Genomic DNA, 22,189 nt, shown 5'->3' on the forward strand with positions numbered 1-22,189 from the left:
GATAGTATTTCTAAGTGAGAATCCAGATAGTAAAACATGTAGTCCTGATAAAATACCAACCCAGTGACATGAATAGATATTGTGCTCTACTCTTGCAGAGATTCTTCATTACCTCATTGTTGAATAACTTCTGTGAGATGCAAGGCAAAAGCAATCCCTTAGTTTCTGTCACTGGTGCACTGGAAAAAAAGACTTTACAAAAGCATGTCCTGTTTTCTTTACAGTGTGCGCCAACTGTATTTCAATTTCTGTGAATAATTTTTTTCTATCAAAATTCAAAAAGATCCTACTGAAAAGATTAACCATATTGGAAAATCAAAACAGGTTTCCTTTTGTTTATTGTTTAACAAAACTGGTCTGGTCGTTATTTTATGAAGGTTTGTGAGCTAAAAAATAAAGAGCATTTACATCAAGACAGAACATTTATCAAAACAGCCCTGCACTTCTGCGTTTTTGTTATGTTTGCTCACTCCTCACTCCTCTTCTGCTCAGTAATTGCCAGACACTTGTGTTGAAAGGCTTGCCAAATTATTTCTTGTGATCCTCTCTAGCTGGCTTTCAATCACTCCGAACGATAATCTGCATAGAAATAGTAAAAAGAAAGAAAAAAACAACAACAATGAGCCATGACGACACGACTGTTTAGGGAATACTGAGGCTAAGTAGCTTATTTCTGATTTACACATTTTAGAATGAACGGGTGATGCTTCTCTGTTAGACAAACTATACATCACTTAAAGCTAAACTTGATGGAGAAGGTAAATTAGAGCTTGTCTCTTTGAGGTTCGGACAGTGCTGTCTGCCTGCAGGTGGGAATAATATAGTTTTTGTTGTTGAATTTTTTAGAAAATTCTGCAATTTATTACTTTTCCAGTATAGAAGACATTGATTAATAGGTAAATATCAGTTGGGACCACAAGGGGGCAGCAGTGATCTCTCTTTCCTAATCAAAGGTAGCTTTTCACTTAGCTGTACAAAACAAAAAACTGAGAATAACACATTCATCTTAGTTACGAGGATTACCAGAAATGATGGTGTATGCAAGATGCCCATTTATTTTTATTTAAAATGAATAACTTAGTGAATATAGGTTCCTTTTTTCTAAGATTTAAGCACATTTTAAGGATAAATACTAGTGCTAACCATTGATAATGAACAAGATTTTGTATGTTTACTCGTAATCAATGCTCTCATTATTATTGCTACTACACAAATACAAGGCTTCTACTTCTTTTTTTTATTATTTAGCCCTGAACTGGCCCCTGCTGTTAACCTCTCATTGAAAATTTGCTGGATTCACCACTTCACAGTGAATTATAATTCAAGTTTGCACGTATTTCTTTTATCTGTCTTCACATACAATGAAAGAAACTTGTGTTTCCCAAAAGCGATCTTTATATAAATTAGTTAATTGCATTCTCGAATGATTAGTTTTTCATTTATTATCACCGAGATAAAATAAGGGAATGATCACGTCAGCTTCACAAACATGTTTTCAGTCCTAAACAATAAAAGCATTATACTTTTAGAGGCAAGTGGCTTTTACTGAATTTCAGCTGCCGCCACATTGAAGATGCTTTTAGTGCAGTGCTTTTTTTCCTCTGCTGTATCAGTGTCAGCGTGATCAGAGACATAATCTTACCCTGTCAGAGGCAGGACTGTCACCAAGCCACAATGCGCCTGGAATAGTTGGCAAAAGGGCTAATGGAGGTTTTCATGCACATGTCTCAGCTGGCAGGAAACAATTTGCACGTCATGAGTGGGCCCAGAAGGCCGCCTACCTGCTGGGATGCACCCTGGAGGAGCTCTCATCCTCCATCTTTAAGCACCAGGCCAAGGGCACCCGGCCCAGAACTAGCACTGTCCGCCAGGCCTCTGACGAAAACGGCACAGCAGACACAGGTACGTCTCAGAACATCCATATTTACATGTATGTTCTTCTCACATAAGGGTGTGCATATGCCTCTGCTCTTTTCCTGAAGAAAATTGCACCCACAAAAATCCCTCTAAAGCCTATCCTGGTAATGAATACCGCAGCCTGACAATAGCTATTGATAGATGAGTAGACACACTATGTAAGGACAAAGAATATTTGGCTCCGATTCTGTTAATTGTCCTTGAAATCATAATTGCCCGACATTGATTTTTTTACATGTGCAGCTTCTCTGTCTTTCATCAGGAATGCAATATATTTTGAAGGGCACAAAGCTTACAGTTCAAAGTCTGTCACAGTAGGGAGGGACAGGAACGACCCGCGTTTCACCTCCCCCATAGCTCCCCTCACATATCACTGTATAGACATCGATGTGTGTGTGTGTTTCACATCGAAAAAACCACTGAGTAGCATAACCTCATTGTTTTGTGTGATGGTGGAAAGAATTAGCACAACCTAACAGGTGGCAATAGCCGCAAGGCACAGACATGAGTGAGCAGTGTTTGATCTGACCGGTTGCAAAACACCCGAGTCCCAAATGGCAGCATTTTTACAAAGGCAATATTCAAACTCATTGTGAATATGTAATGCTCTTTGGTAGAATGTTTCACTATGGTAGAGCAATGTACAGCTTCTTCTTCTCTTTTAGATTATTTTGAATATATTTGTTGGTAATTATAAAGTCTATTATGTGTATCTTTTGTTTACCAGGATCCAAAGCCACTGCCATGGAGTGTTTAGAGGCCATGGCATCAGGGCTTTACTCTGAACTCTTCACCATCCTCATTTCTCTTATAAATAGGTACGTGTTTGTAATTTACATTTAACACTTTTTAATTAAAGATTGACCTTATGCCATGGAAGATTCCATTACATTTTGGAGGGGATCTGCATCAATATAGGGTAATTCCATGTCATGACATCCCACTCACTTTGGTCCAAAATGAATACTTTTTGAGATTAGTGAGAATCATTAGTGATTTGAACAGGCTATGTACAGAGCTCAAAGCTGATAAATTTACAGAGAGCTGAAGCATATGCAAAGTTGTTTACTGAAGGCCCAAACATGTTCGCGCCAGAAACCCCAACAAACTTTTTTCCAATTCTGAGGGGTTGGCATGTCCACCAGATAGGATGTATAGCAGATGTTTTTATATATTCTGAGAGAATATGTGGAGCTGTATTACCATACCAAATACCAATATTCAATATTCTTATGTGATGTAGTTCCTGAGATATTGGAAGCTGAAAATGGAGGAAAAATAAGGACGTGCAAGAATTGACACATACACCCCTCACTAAATTGGCCATATCTCAAAAAGTGCACATTCGATCAAACTATAAATTTACACTGTGCACGGAACAATTGGTAAAAATGTCAGACTTTTTTGAGATCCAAGTGTGTGGGTTATTTGTTGAACTGACATGGATTGACCGATACTGATTCTCGATCAACTTACAGAAAATCAAAAAATCCTTATCTCTTATCATTTGAGAAATTTCTAAAATTCATATCTAGATTTTGTAATTTACTGATTTTTATGAAATTTGACTCACTCATCTCAAGCCCACTGAGTTTAATCTTGATCAGATTTGGATTGCATTTGCATTGTGTTTCCATGATCATTGCAGAAACCTGATTTTCTTTTTAAATACCATTAATTTCTCCAAAATTTAAAGGTGTGCTAAGTTATCAACGATGTCAACTTAAGGTTATGTTTTTAATTTATTTACATTATTCACATACATTTGTACTACTTTTTGAACTATTTTTTCCCCAGGATGCAATAATTTGAGTTTTAACAAGCATGGCCATAGGCTGTAAAGCTGTATGATTTGTATTTATTGTCTATAGTCAGAGCGTTGCAGTGCGAGCCGTGTTATAGAAAAAATGGTGTATTATGCTGTGTGTAAATGTAATCAATAAAAATCAGTTTCAGATGTTGCAATGCCAATATTTACATGTGCTTGTTAATGTGCTTGCCCTCCAGAGCCTTGAAATGCAGCCAGCACTCCCTCTGCTCCCTGCTCATTGTGGACACCCCAGGCTTCCAGAACCCAAGGATGGCTAAGTGCGAGGGCGGCGCAACCTTTGAGGACCTGTGTCATAACTACACCCAAGAACGTCTGCAGACCCTCTTTTACCAACGTACCTTTGTTCAAGAGCTGGAGAGATACAAGGAAGTAAGAAGATGGTTGTCCATAGTGTGCTGCTGTGTAACACAAACTGTTTGTCTGCAGCTTTTTTTTCTTCAATATACATCACACATTAGATACTCTCCACAAGCTGTGACAAGCCAAGTAGTTTGTGTCTTAGACGTTCTCATTAGTGATGCCAGCTTTCACCTCTTCTACTCAGATCAAAGTAGAGTCACTCACAGCTGCCTCTGGGAGACGCCCAGCTGCGCGCCGGTGCTTCCTGATGAACGATTCATTCTTTTTCTTCTTCTTGTGCTCTCCTTTTTGAGCTCTTGCTTACAATGACTGACCATGATCATAAAGAATCTTTCCTACCCACTTCTTAAAAATCAATTTATTGTAAAATTCTAAAAGAAAAAAATCAAATTTTTAACAAGCCATTTTATTATTTGCATGCAAATGAATCCGTGTACCCTTCGTTCTTTGGTCATTCCCTTTTAAAACCAAGTTAAGACAACAAATAAACTGTGGTTATTTTGTTTTACTGACTGAAACCCAAAACAGACATACAGACACGTCAAAAAACAGATAAGCAAGGCTTTTCTGTTTTAAAATTAAATCTTGTTCTGTTTGTGTGACATTTGGTTATTTACGGGAAACTAGGATGAGAGCTTCATGTTTTAAGCTCACCTCACAGAGATGATTCACAGACGGGGAGAACTTTCACTACCTGACAAAAAAGGAGCAACGCATAAGTGACATTACTGATAAACTGGTGACTTGAAACATTATTAATACATAAATAAATTAAAACAAAGAAAATAGATGTTTTGAAAAACATGCACATATGTGATTAAAGGAAACCATGGGTGGTATAATGAATCTACTGGTGCTCCTTGTTTTTTGTGATCAACTTCCATGTGGGATGACGGCTGCCGTTAGTGGCTCACGGTAATAAAACAAAAACAAAAAAATACGTATTTTTACTGCCCTCAAAAAAGCTGTGTAATTGTTTTTGCAAAAGTATCAAATCATAGAAGTTCTAACATCTATTGTTCTTCACACCAGCCTCACAGTCGATAGTCAGTGACCAGTTTATTTGGATACTACTTGGACCGTAACATTGTTTAGATTGCCTACACCATAAAACAATTAACTTTCAAAACAATAGCAGTTTTATATGAACTAAACATCCACAGACTGCATGAAAACAGGAGTAGGACCAGAACATTGCTGAAATAAATCCTAAACAGTCCTATTGTGTGCGGATACCGGATTCAGCACCTGTGGAGGGAAACCAGGTGCAGTGGACTTCAGATCTCGCTCTAATTTCCCTGTAAATATCCAAATATGTCACAAACAGAACAAGATTTGTTTTTTTTAAACAGAAAAATGCTGCTTAACTGGTTTTTGGTTTTTCTGTATTTCTGTTTTGATTTTAAGTCGGTAAAACAAAAAATAACCACACAGTTTATTTGTCATTTTGATTTTTAAAATGGAATAATCAAAGAACGAAAGGTACATGGATTCAAATGAATGCCAATTTCATATTCAGTTTATTGCAGACTGAAGTTAATCAGAAATCTTGATCTTATTACATTTGAGTCTGTGAACAAAGATCCAGGGATTTCCCACCCACTTCCCCCCACCCACGCTCAATGCCTGGGAGTAAAAGGAACTGAAGCGAAATGAAGCATTGCGTAAATGTGTATATTGTAATTCTCTCTTGTTAGTGTATCCTGAAAACATAAGAGGTGGTGAAACTGTCATTGTAAAGTGGGTCAGACTTTTTGAAAGCAGCACACACTATAATAATGATGTTGGCAGGCAGGTTAAACTGTGATACAGAACAGCAGTAACATGCTTTAGGGTATTTTAATTAAATACTGTTCAGTGCTATAGCTGTTTGGCTAATTTAGTTGTCTTTTCTTAACAAAAATAGTGATTATGCACAGCAAACACTGAAATTATTACGTGTCCAAGCCTCGAACACTGTCTACACTTTGACAATTTGAGCTCTTGTTACTGTCAAACAAATTACTAAAATTACAGAATCAGGTATTTTTTTTTTGGTCTGGATTAAAATCAATAAATTAATCTGTGGCAGTGCTGGTAATTAAAATGATTAAAATTCATTCACCTAAAATGGAAAACGGCTTCATATGATCTATCTTGCTCGTCTAAATACATAGGATTGTTTTTCTTTCATCATAAATTAAGGGTGGGATGAGATATCATGCATCAGAATTTGGAGATATTTAAACCTCCCTTGGTGTTTATTAGTTTTAGTTTTTATATTCAGTTTCAAACTTGAAAAGTTCATCCAGTCCAATATTTTTCACAATACCATACATTGCATTCATCCTGTGAGCACAATATTGTGTAGTATTAGTTCATGTTCCACTGTGGATATGAACCTGCTAAAAGCTGGTTAATATCAAAGGTCATATGAAAGCTATGACACCAGAATTAGTTTTAATAACAATTTCAGTCTCCAAGAATAGAAAATATAATCTTGTTATTGCACATCATGCAGTGTAAGATATTACAACTAAATTGCAAAGCTGACTAAGTTGGCATTAGGAGAAAAGGAAAAAAAAATGCACATATTTGCAAAGAAAATAAATAAAAAGAGAATGAATAAATAAATGACAAAGTGGGGAAGAAACAAGAAAAGCTTATTGTAAATGTGTATTTTTTTAACTTTTATTTTTCATAATCTTTATCCAGAAACTGGTGACCTTAAAACCCTGATTTTTTTTTTTTTTTTAAATGTATCCCTTTGGTAGATTTATGATTAAACTTTTGGTGGTCAATTGAAGTCACAAAACTTTATCTTAAATAGTGAAACTTAACTAAAGCAATCTTGCTTTAGTCTAATAAGCCTTTTTTGAATTCAACGCGAGTCAACGTGCGTCTGTGTGTTCCTCCAGGAGAACATCGAGCTTTCCTTAGATGACACAGAACTCAGCACATCTCTGTCTGTGGCTGTTGTAGATCAAGCCTCAAGCCAAACATTGGTAAGTTGTCTATTTTTACTTTTTATAGTTTTATAGCTTTACACCTTAATAAATAAATCATAAACAAATTGCATCTTCAGTGTTTTAAAACTTTTAAAAAATGCGTTATTGATATATTAGTTAGCTGTAAGCAGAGGTGAAAGTAATGGATTACAAGTACTCGCGTTACTGTAATTGATTTGAAGTATATTTAGTATATTTGTGGAGACATGTCTAGAAGTAAGAAAAATCTTTTATCAAATCATCATCTATCCAAGCAGCTTTCTATATATATTGATATTTCTAAATCAGTCATACATACATAAATGTAGCTATATATATATATGAATTTAATTCATTTGTGTTATTTTATTCATAAAATTATTGGACATTTTGTTTTATACAGATGCCTTTATGGAAAGTTTAAAAAAAATTGTGGAAGATTTGGTCTCTACCTTTTTAAGTTTATACACAAGATGTTTAATGTATGCAAAAAAACTGTGGCAAGATTTATTACCAAAAAATAAACATGTGGGGTGAAAGTAACTAGTGACTTTTACTTTGAGTAATTGAGCTACTTTTTACTTGAGTATTTTATGTATGACTTACTTGTACTTGTACTTGTGTACAATTTCAATCAAGTAACAGTACTCTTTACACCTCTGGCTGTGAGTGGATATTAAAATGCCAAAGGGAAACCTGGACTCCTTTCTTTTCTTGCTGTATATTTATTGGCAATGTCCTAAGTAACAATAGCTAATAAACAACAATAATTTGAAATGCTTTAAAACTTTCTTTACTTTAGTTTTGTCTGACAAAAGCTAGAAAGAGAGGTTAGTAGCAACGAAAGAAAGGTTAGAGAATTGACTTCAAAGAAGAAAATCAATGTTTGGCCTTTGCAGCCTATGATCTGCACCATGGAAACAGAAATGGCAGAGTTTAGGGAGCCATAGATCACCTTGAGATAATTTTAATGTGTTTGGTTTGAGTTTTTAATGTTTTTTGAATTGTTCTCTTCTGTAACCAAAAGCAGTGAACTGTTGTAGATCACACTAGAAAACAGAATAATTTTTGCCTGAAGCTGCTTGGATGGATGACTGTTTGATAAAAGATTTTTCTTACTTCTAGATATGTCTCCACAGATAATGGACATCATGCTCAATTCATTGCAAGTTGTCATATGTCTGTAAAGCTGATACTGCGTGCTGTATTTGTTAGTGTAGTCGTGTGTGCTGCTGATAAGGAAGTCTCTCGTGCAACTTCCTGATAGCTGCAGAAACAGTTTAGGGTTTTGTAGGTTTTAGCTCCTAAGCTTGGGTTCCATCAGCAACATTAACCAAGTTAGCTACCTTAATGTGGAGATTGTTCTCTCCGGGGATTGTTTTCTCCAGACCTGGTTTAAATCCCCTAAACAACAGGATCTTATCTGAAACGTCTTTGAAAAAGGGCCCCAGTTGACTTTAGTGAAAATGTAAACACATGGCATTGGCTGCTAAAATGGATGAATTTGCTTGAGATGGACTTTAACCCTAACTGCTCCCCGGACTCCACACTGTGGCTGCCCACTGCTCCTCAGGGATGGGACATATAAAGTTACTTATATATATATATATATATATATAGTGCATTATTCGAAAAAGGCAACTCAAATGTGCTTGTTGAATGCTTGCATTTCTTTTGTGTGTATTATTGAGAAAGGTAATTGTAATGTTATGATTTATTGTTGGCATATAAGCATTTCTGCTTCTGCCTGTTTCAGGCTTGTTATATATTTCTAAATTGTGATTTATGTTTGAATCATTTTTTGTTAGATTGAAACAAACAAATAAAATGAAACCAAAACTCCAAAAATACACAAAAAATGATTTCAATGTTTAGTTTTTTCATCACACCAAAACATAAGGCACATATTACTGGAGGGGAAGCTATGTGCTGGAGACAATGTGGACACCAGGTTGCCAATCATTGGCCTATTTTTTGGGAATATCCAGTTGTTAAATCCTTTTGAACAAAGCTTCACAAAGTGTTAGGAAATATGTAATCTACAGTAACAGTAATCTACCCATGCTGTTTCCCACACTTTTTTAAGGTAAATTAGCTTCATTGGTCAGGCTAGCTGATAATAACTTATTTATTATTTTGATAACTGCTGGTGAAAAGGCAATTACAAGATGCTGGTTGCTCTCTGACCCAACAACAATTCATGATTGATATAATAAATGACATTTACCTTATGGAAAGGATTACCTTCTCTTGTCGCCTTCAGAAAAGTATGTTGAAGTTGTGGACCAAGTGGATCAGATACGCTAACCCTTTAAAGACAGAAGGAGAGGATGGATGACTGTAATTCTGGGTGTATACTTTATTGTTGGATGTCCTATTGGGCCTAATGATTGCGTTGCATTACTTATTCTATATCTCCCTGGGGGAGCTTTCATTATTTACTTTGTGTGTATATATATATTTATATATATATATATATATATATATATATATATATCCCGTTTTCTAAAGTATTTTACTTGACCGTCTGTAGTTTGTTCCTTGTTTTGTAGCATAAACATTGTGAGCGGCAAAATATGTACCAATGTATGTTGTTTGAAAGTGTGCTCTGTATTTCAATGCTCTCAAAATGAAAATAAAAATGTAAAAAAAAAAAAAAATACATACAAAACAACAAAAACACACAAAATGAGAGAAGAATACCAAAAATGACTACAAAAATAGACAAACCCTTTATCCTTTCCATTGTTAATGCTGAAAGTGGTCATTATTCTAAATGCTGAAAAAAAGAAACTGTAGCCCCTGGATCAGACATCGTATTTTTGTAGCCCCCGTTGTGATAAAAGTTGCCCATTCCTGCTGTAGATTGAAGGTCTTTTTTTTTCCACTAACTCTTGAAATTCTCTTTTGTATTTTGTTTGCCTTGCTTTTCTTAATAGAGAGCTAAACTGACGCAATAGTTGCAGCAAAAGCTGAGGTCTAAGGAGCACTGCCTTTGAAAGCACTGCAGCTAATGTTATTGTTTGACGATCCCACATCATACAAAAAGGCTTCTTTTTCTTACTTCTTAAACAGCATTCAGCAGCAACAAGAACAACAATATAATACGTTTTTGTATCATAAAGATACTGTTGGGTTTAGTAGTAATACATTTTTTTGATGCTGCCCCAGTGCGGACCATGCTCCGACTTTCCACTGTGGAAGGGTTAGTGTAGACATATATATATATATATATATATATATATATATTTTTTTTTTTTTTTTACTTGATTATCATGCCAGAGCATCTGTTTCTCTGTTAGTCTCCCCCTGGCACATTCAGGGTGTTTTACTCCTGCGATAATTAGAGGTTTATTGTAATGCCCTGTGACCTTCAATAGGATGAGTAAGTAATAGAAGATGGAGAGATTAATCCATTGGAGAGACCTAATATGAAGACTAACCTTGCCAGAGTTGATCTATTTCCAACAAACTCTGTGTCCAAAAACACACTGCTCATTGCTGGGATGCTGCTGTATTAAATTACATCATACAATGTTTCATGAAATATCCGCCCGAGGAACGGTATGTCCCTTTAACTTTATAAAAACAAAAAAAATAACTGTCATCAATTCTTAACGGGAAATACTATTAAGACACTAAAATGTATCCTTTCCTGCAGAAAACAGCTAATATTTAGTCAAACATTGACAGCAAAGGCCAGCACCTAGAAAATTCATGGCATTCTTAAACCCAGAAGGCAATCCTCTGTGTGTTGATTAAAAAGCCAAAATGAGGGAAATGTCCTTGTGATGAGCTGATTTTCTACAGTTGCCAAATTATTCTTTATATTGACGCAAATTATTTTAGGGAACACAGAACTGTAGGTCAAATATTCTTCAACCAAATGAGAAATCAACTGCAGATGTATGGATTTCAGCATATAGGGTTGTGTGTGTATTTTTGTCTTGACAGGCACGGACGGTGCGGTCCGATGAGGCGCGGGGCCTTTTATGGCTGATGGAGGAGGAGGTGATGCAGCCGGGGCGGTCTGAGGAAACACTTTTAGGACGATTGTTTAGCTACTATGGACCTGCTGAGGGGGAGAGCAAAGGTGAGGACTGGAGACGGTGGCTGTGTTTGAAATGGCACAAACTGTACTATACACTACAAACTCAATGAGTACATACCGTCTACTGTATACTATTAGTATGATTAGGATGATGACCAATGATGACTGTTCCCACTGAAGTGTACTTCAAAGTTTCCGAAGATGCATTTCGAACCTACAACGGGAATCAGAATCAAAATAAGAAAAGCTTATTTTACCAAGTACAGTTTTAAAAAAAAACAGCACAAGGAATTTGACTCGGTAGGCAGAACAGAAAAAAACAAAACACAAGACAGTAACAGTAATAATAATAATAATGATAGGGATAAAGGATCATAATAAAAGATAATTTTTTTTTTTTTTTTTTTACTTTAATCTTTTTTTTTTTTTTCCGATGATAAAAATAGAAAATAAAAACATAAAAATATAAAAACAGGTCCTGGTGGGAGGGCAGATTGCAGCCGATGACCTTGAGTGGATGATACGCTGCAGTCTGACCTTGTCCTTGGCCGTGGCTGCAGAGTACCAGATGGTGATGGAGGAGCAGAGGATGGACTGGATGATGGAGCTGTAGAAGTTCACCATCAAGCTCACTAAGGCTAAATATCTTGGATGATTCTCCACCTTTGAAAGTTCTAAAAACGTTTTAGCGAGAAAGTGACCAAGTAGAATATCCACATGTGGTCATTTAAACCATAAAACTCGCGGAAACTCATTCCAGAGATTTTCAGAGACCCTCCATTGTGCTACTGACAAAACTTCCGGTTAACTTCAAAACAAGAGCCCTTTCTGCAAAAGCGTTAAAAAACTAATGGAAGACAAGAAGAGATGCTTTTGTTTTGAAACAGATGTTTGATTTTTAGCTTGAATTTTACGTTTTCCTCGCAATGCATCATGGGGCGTTTGAGTATGACTAGTTTGCCCACCGTTTATATTTTAAAAATCCCAATAAATTATACATGGTAGTTTTTGCATACTCAATCTTTGCATTAGGTTATTTACATAACCCTGGTTCTATGCGTAATATGAGTGAGATGTCTCGATATGGGATGCACTCCCATCTGCAGCCCTCAGAAGCATTTTTCTCAATCTGCCAATCCTGATTGGCTGGTGAAAAGTTTTCGTCCGCCAGGGACACTTTGACCTCCTATAAGAGGAGGAGGCTGACCGGCACACATCATTCAAAATAAGCACCTCTTCTCACTCGTCCAAGAAAGAAGGGTTGTCTTTGCCTGTGCCACAGGCATGTTAATTTTTTAGTTCGCACTATGCTGAGATGCTAAGGGAAGAGTTTTATTAATTAATATTTTATGTAATGTCATATATATATATATACATATAGAATATGTAGTTATCTGATTTCTTCATCAGAAAATTTAAGCTACTGTGTGCTATTGCACTTTTGCTTAAATCTGGGTTAAAGCTCGAAATTGTTGAATGTCGAACCCCATTGCCTTTTCTGTGGGAGAAAGTGGGTAAATACTAGCCAGGTTGAGCTGGGAGCCCCAGCCGTGACGTCCATCAGGATGCCCACTTCTTCTCTTGCTGTCACGAAAGGGCGTGAGGTGGAAGGAAGGGGTCCTGCTCAGACAGGCTAGCTTGACGTGCTAGCCACCTGCGGTAGTGAATGCCTCACATTGCCGGCATGAGCCGGGGACGTTGACAGCCAGCCGGGCATGTTCCAGCCCCAGAAAGCTTGAGCAGACTGTTGTGTGTCTTTGCTGGAGATTTTTTCTATACTGGCAAAGGCATGCAAGCCTCCAAGCCCGTCAGTGACAGGGGCCTTCGTCTCCATTTCTGCGTTGATGCAGGCAGGCAGAACAGGTGGGTAGCTTAATGCTACCACGTGGCAGCTAGCAGATGTGCTAGTTGGGACGTGGGCCAATGTGCAACGGAACCTTGAGGACAGTGTTGAGTCCAAGTAGCTAGCTGGTGTGCTACCGCCCAGATATCGGATGCTGCTCGAATACCGTGGTGTGGTGTCGAGTCTGGAGACCGGCCTTCCTCTGGAGTGTGAACGTCCGTGAGGAGGACCAACGTGTACCGGACCGCCGGAGGCGTTGAGGGCAGCGCTTGGCCCAAGATGATGGCTGGTGTGCTGGTGTCTGGAAGCTCGGGACCGTGCTGTGGTGTTGAGCATGGAGCTGGGCAGTCCACTGGTGTGTGAGCGCCCGCGAGGTGGGCCAACGTGCACTGGAATGTTGGGGGCAGCGTTGGAGCCGAGCCATCGGCTGGTGTGCCAACGCCCGGAGGTTCGAGACCGAGGTGTGGCGTCGTATGGGGACAGCGCCGACTAACTGGAGGCAAGGTAAGTGCTGGCTTCTTTTGACCTGGTGTGGTCCACAAAAGCAAGTACGTTCGTTCTATCAGCGCCTGTCGACGGAGGCTAAAAGAAGATCCGTCTGTGGACAGTTAAGTGAGAAGACGCGAGCATATCTCCTATAGGAGGCGGGCGTGTCCCTGGTGGACGAACACGTTTCACCAGCCAATCAGGATTGGCAGATTGAGAAAAATGCTTTTGAGGGCTGCAGATGGGAGTGTATCCCATTGTGAGACATCTCATAAAATATTATGAAATAGAACCTATTTTCACACCTGTGTAGCAAATTGTACACAAATAAATGTTTAAGCCTGTATATTACAGTGTAGAAGTCACTACCATCAATGCAATCCATATTAAAGGTGATCTACATAATGCTTGGCAATGTTAAAACTTAATTTGCACTCAGTAATGAAGTTTATTAGTATTTAGTATCAGTGTTCAGTATTCAACGATCCAAACATTTCCATCTCAACTATTTGCTGGCTAATATGGTCCACGAACAGACCATTGAGCCAGGAACAGTCTGTCTGTTTCCTCTGCATCCATAAAGTTTTCTGTAAATTTGTGACAGATGGCTCACACTCCAGAGGAATCAGTATTTGTTGGTTTTGCTTGTTTTCAAAGTCTGCAGGCAGACTGGATAAACATCCTACTAATGTCTTGGAGAAGGCGCTTTATTACGGTATTTTTCCTACATATGTACTGTATATCGACCCTGAGATTCTGAACAGGATTCCTATAATTAAATTAGGTCACACGTTCCTTCTGAAGAGCGAAAAAGAGAGTCACTTCCTGCTGGGTCACAGCCATGGCACCGACTGGGTGGAGTATGATGCACGTGGATGGTTGAACTATGCCAAGCAGAATCCTGCCTCTATCAATGCTGCAGCAATCTTGCAAGAGTCCCAGAAGTAAGCAACATGCATGAAATTGGTTGTTATTCAGAAAGGTTTAGTCAAAGTGTATTTTGGCTTCCCTTTGTCCTGTACAGGAAGATCATCAGTGCGTTGTTCATGAGCCGAGCAGCTGGAGCCACCGTTCTCTCCGGTTCTATTGCCGGCCTTGAAGGCGTTTCTCAGTTGTCGCTGCGCCGGGCGACGAGCATGAGGAAGACTTTCAGCAGCGGGGTAGCCGCAATGAAGAAGAAGTCCTCCTGCATCCAGATAAAGCTTCAAGTGGTGAGAGGAGATTATTTACACACGAAAAACAAGTTCATCTTTTAATTGCTTGTCCTCGGTTAAGTTTCAGAAGAATGGCAAGAAGTGTGCCAAAAGTGTATCTGAGAGCATTAATTTAAAAGGCTGTAAATTTGTTTAGAAATCTAATTTGGGCTTTTTACAAAGTGCGTAATGCAGCTTTAAAGAAAAGTGGGTGAGATGAAGGGCAGATGTTGGACTGCAGCCAAGGAAAATTGTATTAGGCTTTTTGCAAAAAAGACCTGGTCTGCAGCTGCCACTATCATTTAGTCCAGCTGCCTATAAGACACATTGATAACATTTTCATGCTACGTTTTATTGAGTTTTAGATAATGTTATGTCATTACTCATTATTTGTTGCCGAATGTAAAAACTCGGTCACTGTTTCATAGCTGACATATTGTGAACATTTAGCTCACTTTCCTCACATTTAGCTCATTTTTCTTTCGTTTGGGACAAATTCATGTAAAACAGTATGTTCTATATCATTTGTAAAAATGTCTAAACATGAAAAATAAATCTAAATGTAAATGTTATATTTATCATTTAGATTTAAGTGTTAAATTTAAATGTAAATGTTAAATCTAAATCTAAATGTTAAATCTAAATCTAAATGTTAAATCTAAATCTAAATGTTAAATCTAAACCTAATAATAATACTAATGCCTTAGATTTATATAGCACTTCTTTCAAGGAGACTCAAAGCATCACACCAATCACTCACGTCAGTCATACCAGTGATAGTAAGCTACAATGTAGCCACAGCTGCCCTTGGGCAGACTGACAGAAGTGTGGCTCTGACCACTACCAACATTCATCCACAATTCATACCCATTCATACAAGGCAAGGTAAAGTGCCTTGACCAAGGACACAACAACAATGACTCGTATAGCGGGATTCGAACACCATCCCTTCGGTTAATTGACGACCCACTTCACCACTGATCCACTCACAATTGCACTCCAAATTTAAATTGGTTGCCAGGTGTAAAGCTAAATGTTTAAAAATTATACAAAGTGGGTAGGTCAGCGCCTGTTGATCACGCGGCCTCGCTCACACACCACACACATATTAAGGTCTTCTGCATCCTTGGTGTCTTCATCCCTCGCAAAAGTGAGTTGACATACAGCATGCTGGTATTCTCAGGGAATCTACGTCTGTTAAACTGTGTGCAGGCACCAGTCATTTCCGCTCTGAGTTTGTCAGTTTGGAGCGTGATTGACAGGCAGTGACCTGGTCATTTGGCATTTTTTTTTTTTTTACCTTGTTTGCACATGCTGTTGAAGGTTAACACTACAAGAAGTGCAATCTTTTAACAGCAATGCATATTTTATTATTGCAATTAAATAAATGAATTTATTTCATTGCATAATTGTGACCATCACCAGCCCTCCCTAGGGAAGGGTAAATACTTTATTAAAGGGAGGATGTAAAAAAGAGAGAGGGCAGTGTTACACCAGGGTGAGGGGGGTGGGGGAGGGGGGGTTAACAGGGAGGAGGGATACAAGATAGGAAAACGAATGGGTGGGGAATAATCAATAAGTTTCAAGTGATGTGATGTGAAATTGTGGTTGTGTATATTGTGCTTATTGTTGCGTTATCAAGCCAGTCTGGTGACCAGTGTGCGGCTTAGGAATAATGGTGGTGGCTGTGAGCAGAGGAGGAAGTGAGTGGAAGTTACATAAAACAGGTATTTGGGAACAACGTGTCTATGGTTGAGCCCAGTATGAGTGTTATCCCACAGCCCGAGGCCAGTGCGTCCATGACAAATGTGATTCCAAGAGCCGCTACTGCAAAACCCATAAGCCGCCCCCGGGCCCGAAGAAGCAGTCGGGCCAGCAGAAAGAGCGAGAGATCTGGGGGCCCCCGGCGACCACCCCACGGCCAAGCAGCCCCCCGAACGCCCCCAAGGTCCCAAGCCGAGAGGCTGCCATTGCCCCCCCCATACACACCCGAAAAGCCCCCAAGGAGCCAAGGACCCAGCGCACCACGCCACCGACTCCAACCCCCAACCCCCAGGCCCCCCAGCCCCCCACCCGCCCACCACCACCCACACCCCCGCGGCCAGCCCCCCGAGGGGAGGGCCCAGAGAGCCCCCCGCCCGAGACCCCAGCGGAGGAGCCAAAGCCCACGCCCAGCAGACGACCAGAGCCACGCCGAACGGGCAGCCGGCGGGCCCTCGCCGGTGAGCCCAGAGCCAGCAAGGACCCGACCCCAGGCCAGGAGGACCCGGAATGGATGCAGCACCAGGAGCAGCCCGCCCAGGGCGAACGACCACACCCCAAGCCGCATAAGGCACCAGGGGGCCGCTGGGAGTCCCCCCGACGGTCCCCAGGCACCCCAACCTAGCCCCCCCGGGTGCCCCAGATGCTGATGCCGCCCGCGCCACGAGCTTCAGTTCTTTAAAGCCAGGGCCCCCTCCAGAGGCCAAGCCAGACCGCCCCGCCGGGATGTGGCCCCCTAATCTAACCCCGACACTCTGCCTCACGGGGGACTGCCCAAGCAGGGGCCGCACCAGAAGGTATGCAAGGGCGCGGCACGCGCCACCCGCCCCAGAAGACCCCCGCCAGGACCGGCCCGGCCAGCCGGCCAAGCACCCCGGGCCCCAGGAGCACCCCCAGGGACCAGGACCCCCCAAGGGCAAGCCCCCGGGCCAAGCCCCCCGGGACGCGCCCCCCACCCCAGCCCAGGTCCCGGCCACAGCCCAGCGGGACCGCACAGCCCCAGACAGCACAAGGCCAGCAGCCCAGGGCCCGCCGCCCCCCGGACAGCGCAAGCCACGGGGCAGCGCCCCCCGCCGGCCCGCGAGCAACCGGCGACCCCCACCGCGGGGACGGAGGCACCCCAACGGCACACATCCAGCGCGGGACAGCAGCCCCCAGCCAAAGATGCCCCGGACCCACCCACCAGTCCGCAGATGGCAGGACATACCCACCAGGCGGCCGAAAGCAACCTCAACCATCGGAACAGCTAACGCCGCCCCCCCAGTAAACAGCATCATCCCGAGGCGCCAAACAACCCTGCCCCAACCCCGGTGAGGACACCAGCACCCCCCCAGCACACCCACCCCCCAAACCGGCGAGGCAGGCCGCCCCGGGCCCGCACACCGCGGGGCCCGCCCCCAAGGCCACCAGGAGACAAAGCAAGCACCAAGCCACACCCAAGGGGGAGAGGCACCCCCGCGCCCCACCCGGCCGACACAGCCCGGAAAGACCCCGCAAGGAGAGACCCCGGCAAAGCCCCCCCGAGACCCACCGTCACGCCCGACCGCACCATCTTGATGTGCTTTTACTCTATGCAGTGGCCCAGCCACCAACAGAGGGGCCAGGCCCCCACCGGAGAGGCCCAAATATGTGTACCAACCCACCACCCTGTTATGGTGCCTCTCCATTCCCCAATGGAGAGGCACTTCCCGATCCCCTGTGTGAATGTGTGTGTTTGGTGAATGTATGGGGTGTAATTAAAAGAAGGGGGATGGAGGGGAGCGGTGCTCCCCCTCCAGCCTCTGTGGATTTATGTGTATGTGGTGTAATAGGCCGGAGGGTGTAAATGATGATACACCCTCCGGGGGGTGACATGTTGAGATGCAATTAAAATTGGAGGGATTAGTAGGGCAACTAGAGGTGGGAGGGCCGCCCCCACGCCACTACATAGTAACACAGGTGGCGGCCCCCTCCACCCCCAGCCCCACCATCCAGCCCCCCAAGGGTTGGGTATTGGTGTGTGGTGCATTTTGTGAGTGAGCCAGACCAGCTGGGAGTGGGGTGAAGTGAACATGTAGGAGGCCTGTCCAGTGTGAGCCGGGCCCGTCCGCGTGGCGGGCCACGCGAGAGGGTAGATGGCGCAGACGGGCAAGTGGCACTGTGGGCCCCGGAACAGCACAGCCGGAGACCCCCCCCCACGGCACCCCCCAGACCGCGCCGGCCCCGCGGAGCACGGCGACACCCCCCACCCCCGGGCACAGCCAGGCACCAACAACATCCCCCGGCGCCCCAGGGGGCGACCCCCGCCGCCCGCCGGCCCGGAGCAACGCCACCCCGCCACCAAGGGGAGCGGCCGAGCAGGGGGGAGGCCCATGCCCGCACCAGGGCCAGCACAGGCCCACCCGGCGCCACGATACAACACTCTCCGTCATTTGGCATTTCTAAACATTTAGCTTTACACATGGCGACCGATTTAACATTTGTATTTAGATTCAACATTTACAGTTAGATTTAACATTTATATTTATTATTTACATTTAGATATATTTGAAATGTAAACACATTCGAACAATGATATAGAACATGCTGGTTTACATGAATTTCTGTCTCAAATGAAAGAAAAATTAGCGAAATGTTAAAAATATGTTTATCAAAATGGTGACTCTGACAGTGGATTTTAACATGCATTTCAGAGTTTATATAAGCAATCAGTCCAATATGTTTTTTTTAAAGGCACTATCCTAAGTACACCAGAATTTCAAGTAAATTAATTAGCTACCATAAGCTCATTTATCATTGAAGATACAACATTAACGATTGACCTGATCTAACCACAGTCGCTAACCCTATTCTGTCTTCTCAAGGATGCTCTCCTTGACATGGTGCGGAGGTCCAGGATTCAATTTGTTCACTGCATATTGCCCAAGGCAGATGCCCTCAAGGCTTTGAGTGGATCCCTGTTCAAAGGAGGCGAGTGCGAGGCTCAGGGGGAGAGTGGAGATCCTGGATTAATGCAGCTAGATGTAGCTTTGCTCCGCGCTCAGATGCGTGGATCCAAGCTACTTGATGCTCTACGGATCTACAGGCAAGGTGAGGTGGGCTTAAAGGGGATGTGAAACACCAACGAATGAATATCTTTTGATTAATTGGTAGAAAAGCATTAATTTAGTTAATGCTATTTTGTTAATTAGATCAATGAGTGCCCTTTTGTAAGTTGGCAGTTTCTGAGCCTACGATTCGCCATCCTGTGTGACATGACAGGTTAGACAGACATTCGTCAATGCATAGAAATATATTGTACAGTAGAGATGTAACGATTCACTCAACTCCTGATACGATTTGATTCACGATACTGGGTTCACGATACGATTCTCTCGCGATGTATTTTACAAAATGGGACTGTAGACAAATGATGACTGAAAAATATTCCTTTTTTTTGGGGGGGAAAAAACTAGAAAATGCTGTACTGTATTACATAAACTATTCAAAACAATGCAATTTAACTAAAAATAAATCTTGAATTAAATAAATAAATAACACAAATGATACCCGCTTATTCCTGTTTAACAGGGTTGCGGGGGTCTGCCGGTGCCAATCTCCGGCTCTCATAGGGCGCTGGGCGGGGGTACACCCTGGACAGGGCGCCAGTCCATCACAGGGCAACACAGACATGGGCAATTTAGAGACTCCAATCAACCTTACAGTCATGTTTTTGGATTGTGGGAGGAAGCCGGAGTACCCGGAGGAAACCCACGCAGCACGGGGAGAACATGCAAACTCCACACAGAAAGGACCCAAGTCCACCCCAGGGCTTGAACCCAGGACCTTCTTGCTGTGAGGCGGACGTGCTAAGCACTAAGCCACCGTGCGCCCTATTAATTTAAATTGTGGTTCTATAGTAAACAATGCAAAACTGCATAATAGTTCTTTTTCTTTTTAAAAGTGCAACTGAAAATGTATTTTGTGCCTTGTACCCAGGACCTTCTTGCTGTGAGGCGGACGTGCTAACCACTAAGCCACCGTGCGCCCTATTAATTTAAATTGTGGTTCTATAGTAAACAATGCAAAACTGCATAATAGTTCTTTTTCTTTTTAAAAGTGCAACTGAAAATGTATTTTGTGCCTTAACAATTGGACTTTAAAAATTCATTGCACTGTATTTAGGTCAGATATTTGTTTGGACCAGCAGAGGGCGCTGGTAGCCCAGTGGTCGGTTGGCATGCAGCTAATCTAGCAGTGAAGAAGAGATGCTTTGCGCTAGCAGACAGAGCTAATAGAAAAACGTGACTTTTACAAGTATTAACGTAATATTACAGATATTCTTTTGGTGCTAAAGGGGTAAGGAATCATTTATGAACATGTTTAAGAGTAGAAGGCAGTCAGAAAGAAAGTAGTAGCAGATTCCGCCTGCCGCCAACACTTCTGGATAGCGCCCTCTGCTGTTTAAAAAAAAAAGTACTGCGATTCAATTTTCACAGTATCGATGTGAACTGTGATACCTATGAATCGATTTTTAACTGCCTTCCTATTAATTGTTACATCCCTATTGTTCAGTATCTGTTTCAAGCCATAATAACATAGCCAGCAACATGCAAACTTCAACAAGTGCAAAGATAACTGGTCTTTAATGATTGAATGAGCCATTCGAGGTTTCAATGCACTAGCTTTGTGTAATCAGACCAGTGTTTTTTCAACCTTGAGGTCGTGACCCCAAGTAGGGTCACCTGGAATGTCTAGTATTAGATAAAGCAAATTGCTGATTAAAATTACTCTTTAAAATGTTTTTTTCTTTTTCAAACACAGCACACAATCTCAAACAATTGTATTCTATACATACGTTCTCTTTCTCAAATATGAATCTAGTTTAAATAAAATACAGTATAAAATATCTAGAGCTAGTGTATCTTTTCACATGTCACTTTGTTGACTAATTCTTGCTATTTGTAACACAACTTAAAAAACATGATCAAAAACTAATTTCTGTTGGAAGTTGCTATAGTTGCTTAATAAAAATGGATTTTACACTCAAACAAATGTAAATGTGTTGCCTGTGGGGTGGAAAAATTCCAACTTCATTCACATACTTACGCACGCTGGGTCTATATACGTGCAATTGGCGTGTCTAAATGGGAGAGTATGTGTAAGAAACGTGCGTAACTTCATGAAGACTTAAAAAACACTTGAGCGCAAATGGCAGACCATCCTCTTAAAGACTGGTCCTTAAACACAGATATTTTTTGATTGTTCATCCGATGGAAATACAAAGTGCAAACCCTTTGAGTTTATATAATTTTACCTTGATCAACATGCAACCCTAACCTCCTCAGGTTATCCCGAACATATGGTGTTCTCTGAGTTTCGACGACGCTTCGATGTGTTGGCTCCGCACCTCACCAAGAAGCTCGGAAGGAATTACATAGTGAAGGACGAAAAGAGAGTAAGTCAATTAGTGATAGAGGAAGTAAAATGTACAGCTTCACCACTGGCCAATTACAAGGAAGATTAATGTTGTAAAGAGGCAGCTTCATTACATCTGCCTCTGAGTTGACAGCAGCTGACTATCTGAAAAATAAACCTTCTTCACAACTATAATGACCTAATCGACTTAACCTGATCGCTATCAAGTCAGTAAAAATCAGGAATCCCGGCGGCAGCTTAGCAAGTGCTGGCAATCAAATGGCATTCAGCTAGATGGAGCTTTTTGTTATTGAGGCATTAGAAACTCGCTGCCAGCAGCATGGCCATTTTCTGTTTTGGTCCCTTTTTGAATGCTTGTGTGATATAGCTTGCCTTCAGTTTTAT

The 22,189-nt window shown here is 41.6% G+C and overlaps 1 protein-coding gene across 8 annotated transcripts in view; it reads left to right on the forward strand.

Annotated features, from left to right (window-relative positions):
- Nucleotides 1-22,189, forward strand: part of LOC114475258 (unconventional myosin-XVIIIa-like) — a 93,879-nt gene that overhangs the window by 25,685 nt on the left and 46,005 nt on the right. For all 8 annotated transcript variants that reach the window (XM_028465943.1, XM_028465945.1, XM_028465944.1 and 5 more), the window contains 9 exons: nt 1,732-1,902; nt 2,645-2,735; nt 3,925-4,117; nt 7,006-7,092; nt 11,029-11,167; nt 14,239-14,398; nt 14,479-14,665; nt 19,252-19,477; nt 21,715-21,824. In XM_028465943.1, coding sequence (XP_028321744.1) covers nt 1,732-1,902; nt 2,645-2,735; nt 3,925-4,117; nt 7,006-7,092; nt 11,029-11,167; nt 14,239-14,398; nt 14,479-14,665; nt 19,252-19,477; nt 21,715-21,824 — 1,364 coding nt within the window. The remainder of the gene's footprint in view (nt 1-1,731; nt 1,903-2,644; nt 2,736-3,924; nt 4,118-7,005; nt 7,093-11,028; nt 11,168-14,238; nt 14,399-14,478; nt 14,666-19,251; nt 19,478-21,714; nt 21,825-22,189) is intronic.

This window comes from Gouania willdenowi, chromosome 14 (assembly GCF_900634775.1).
Source record: "Gouania willdenowi chromosome 14, fGouWil2.1, whole genome shotgun sequence".
Lineage (NCBI taxonomy): Eukaryota > Metazoa > Chordata > Actinopteri > Blenniiformes > Gobiesocidae > Gouania > Gouania willdenowi.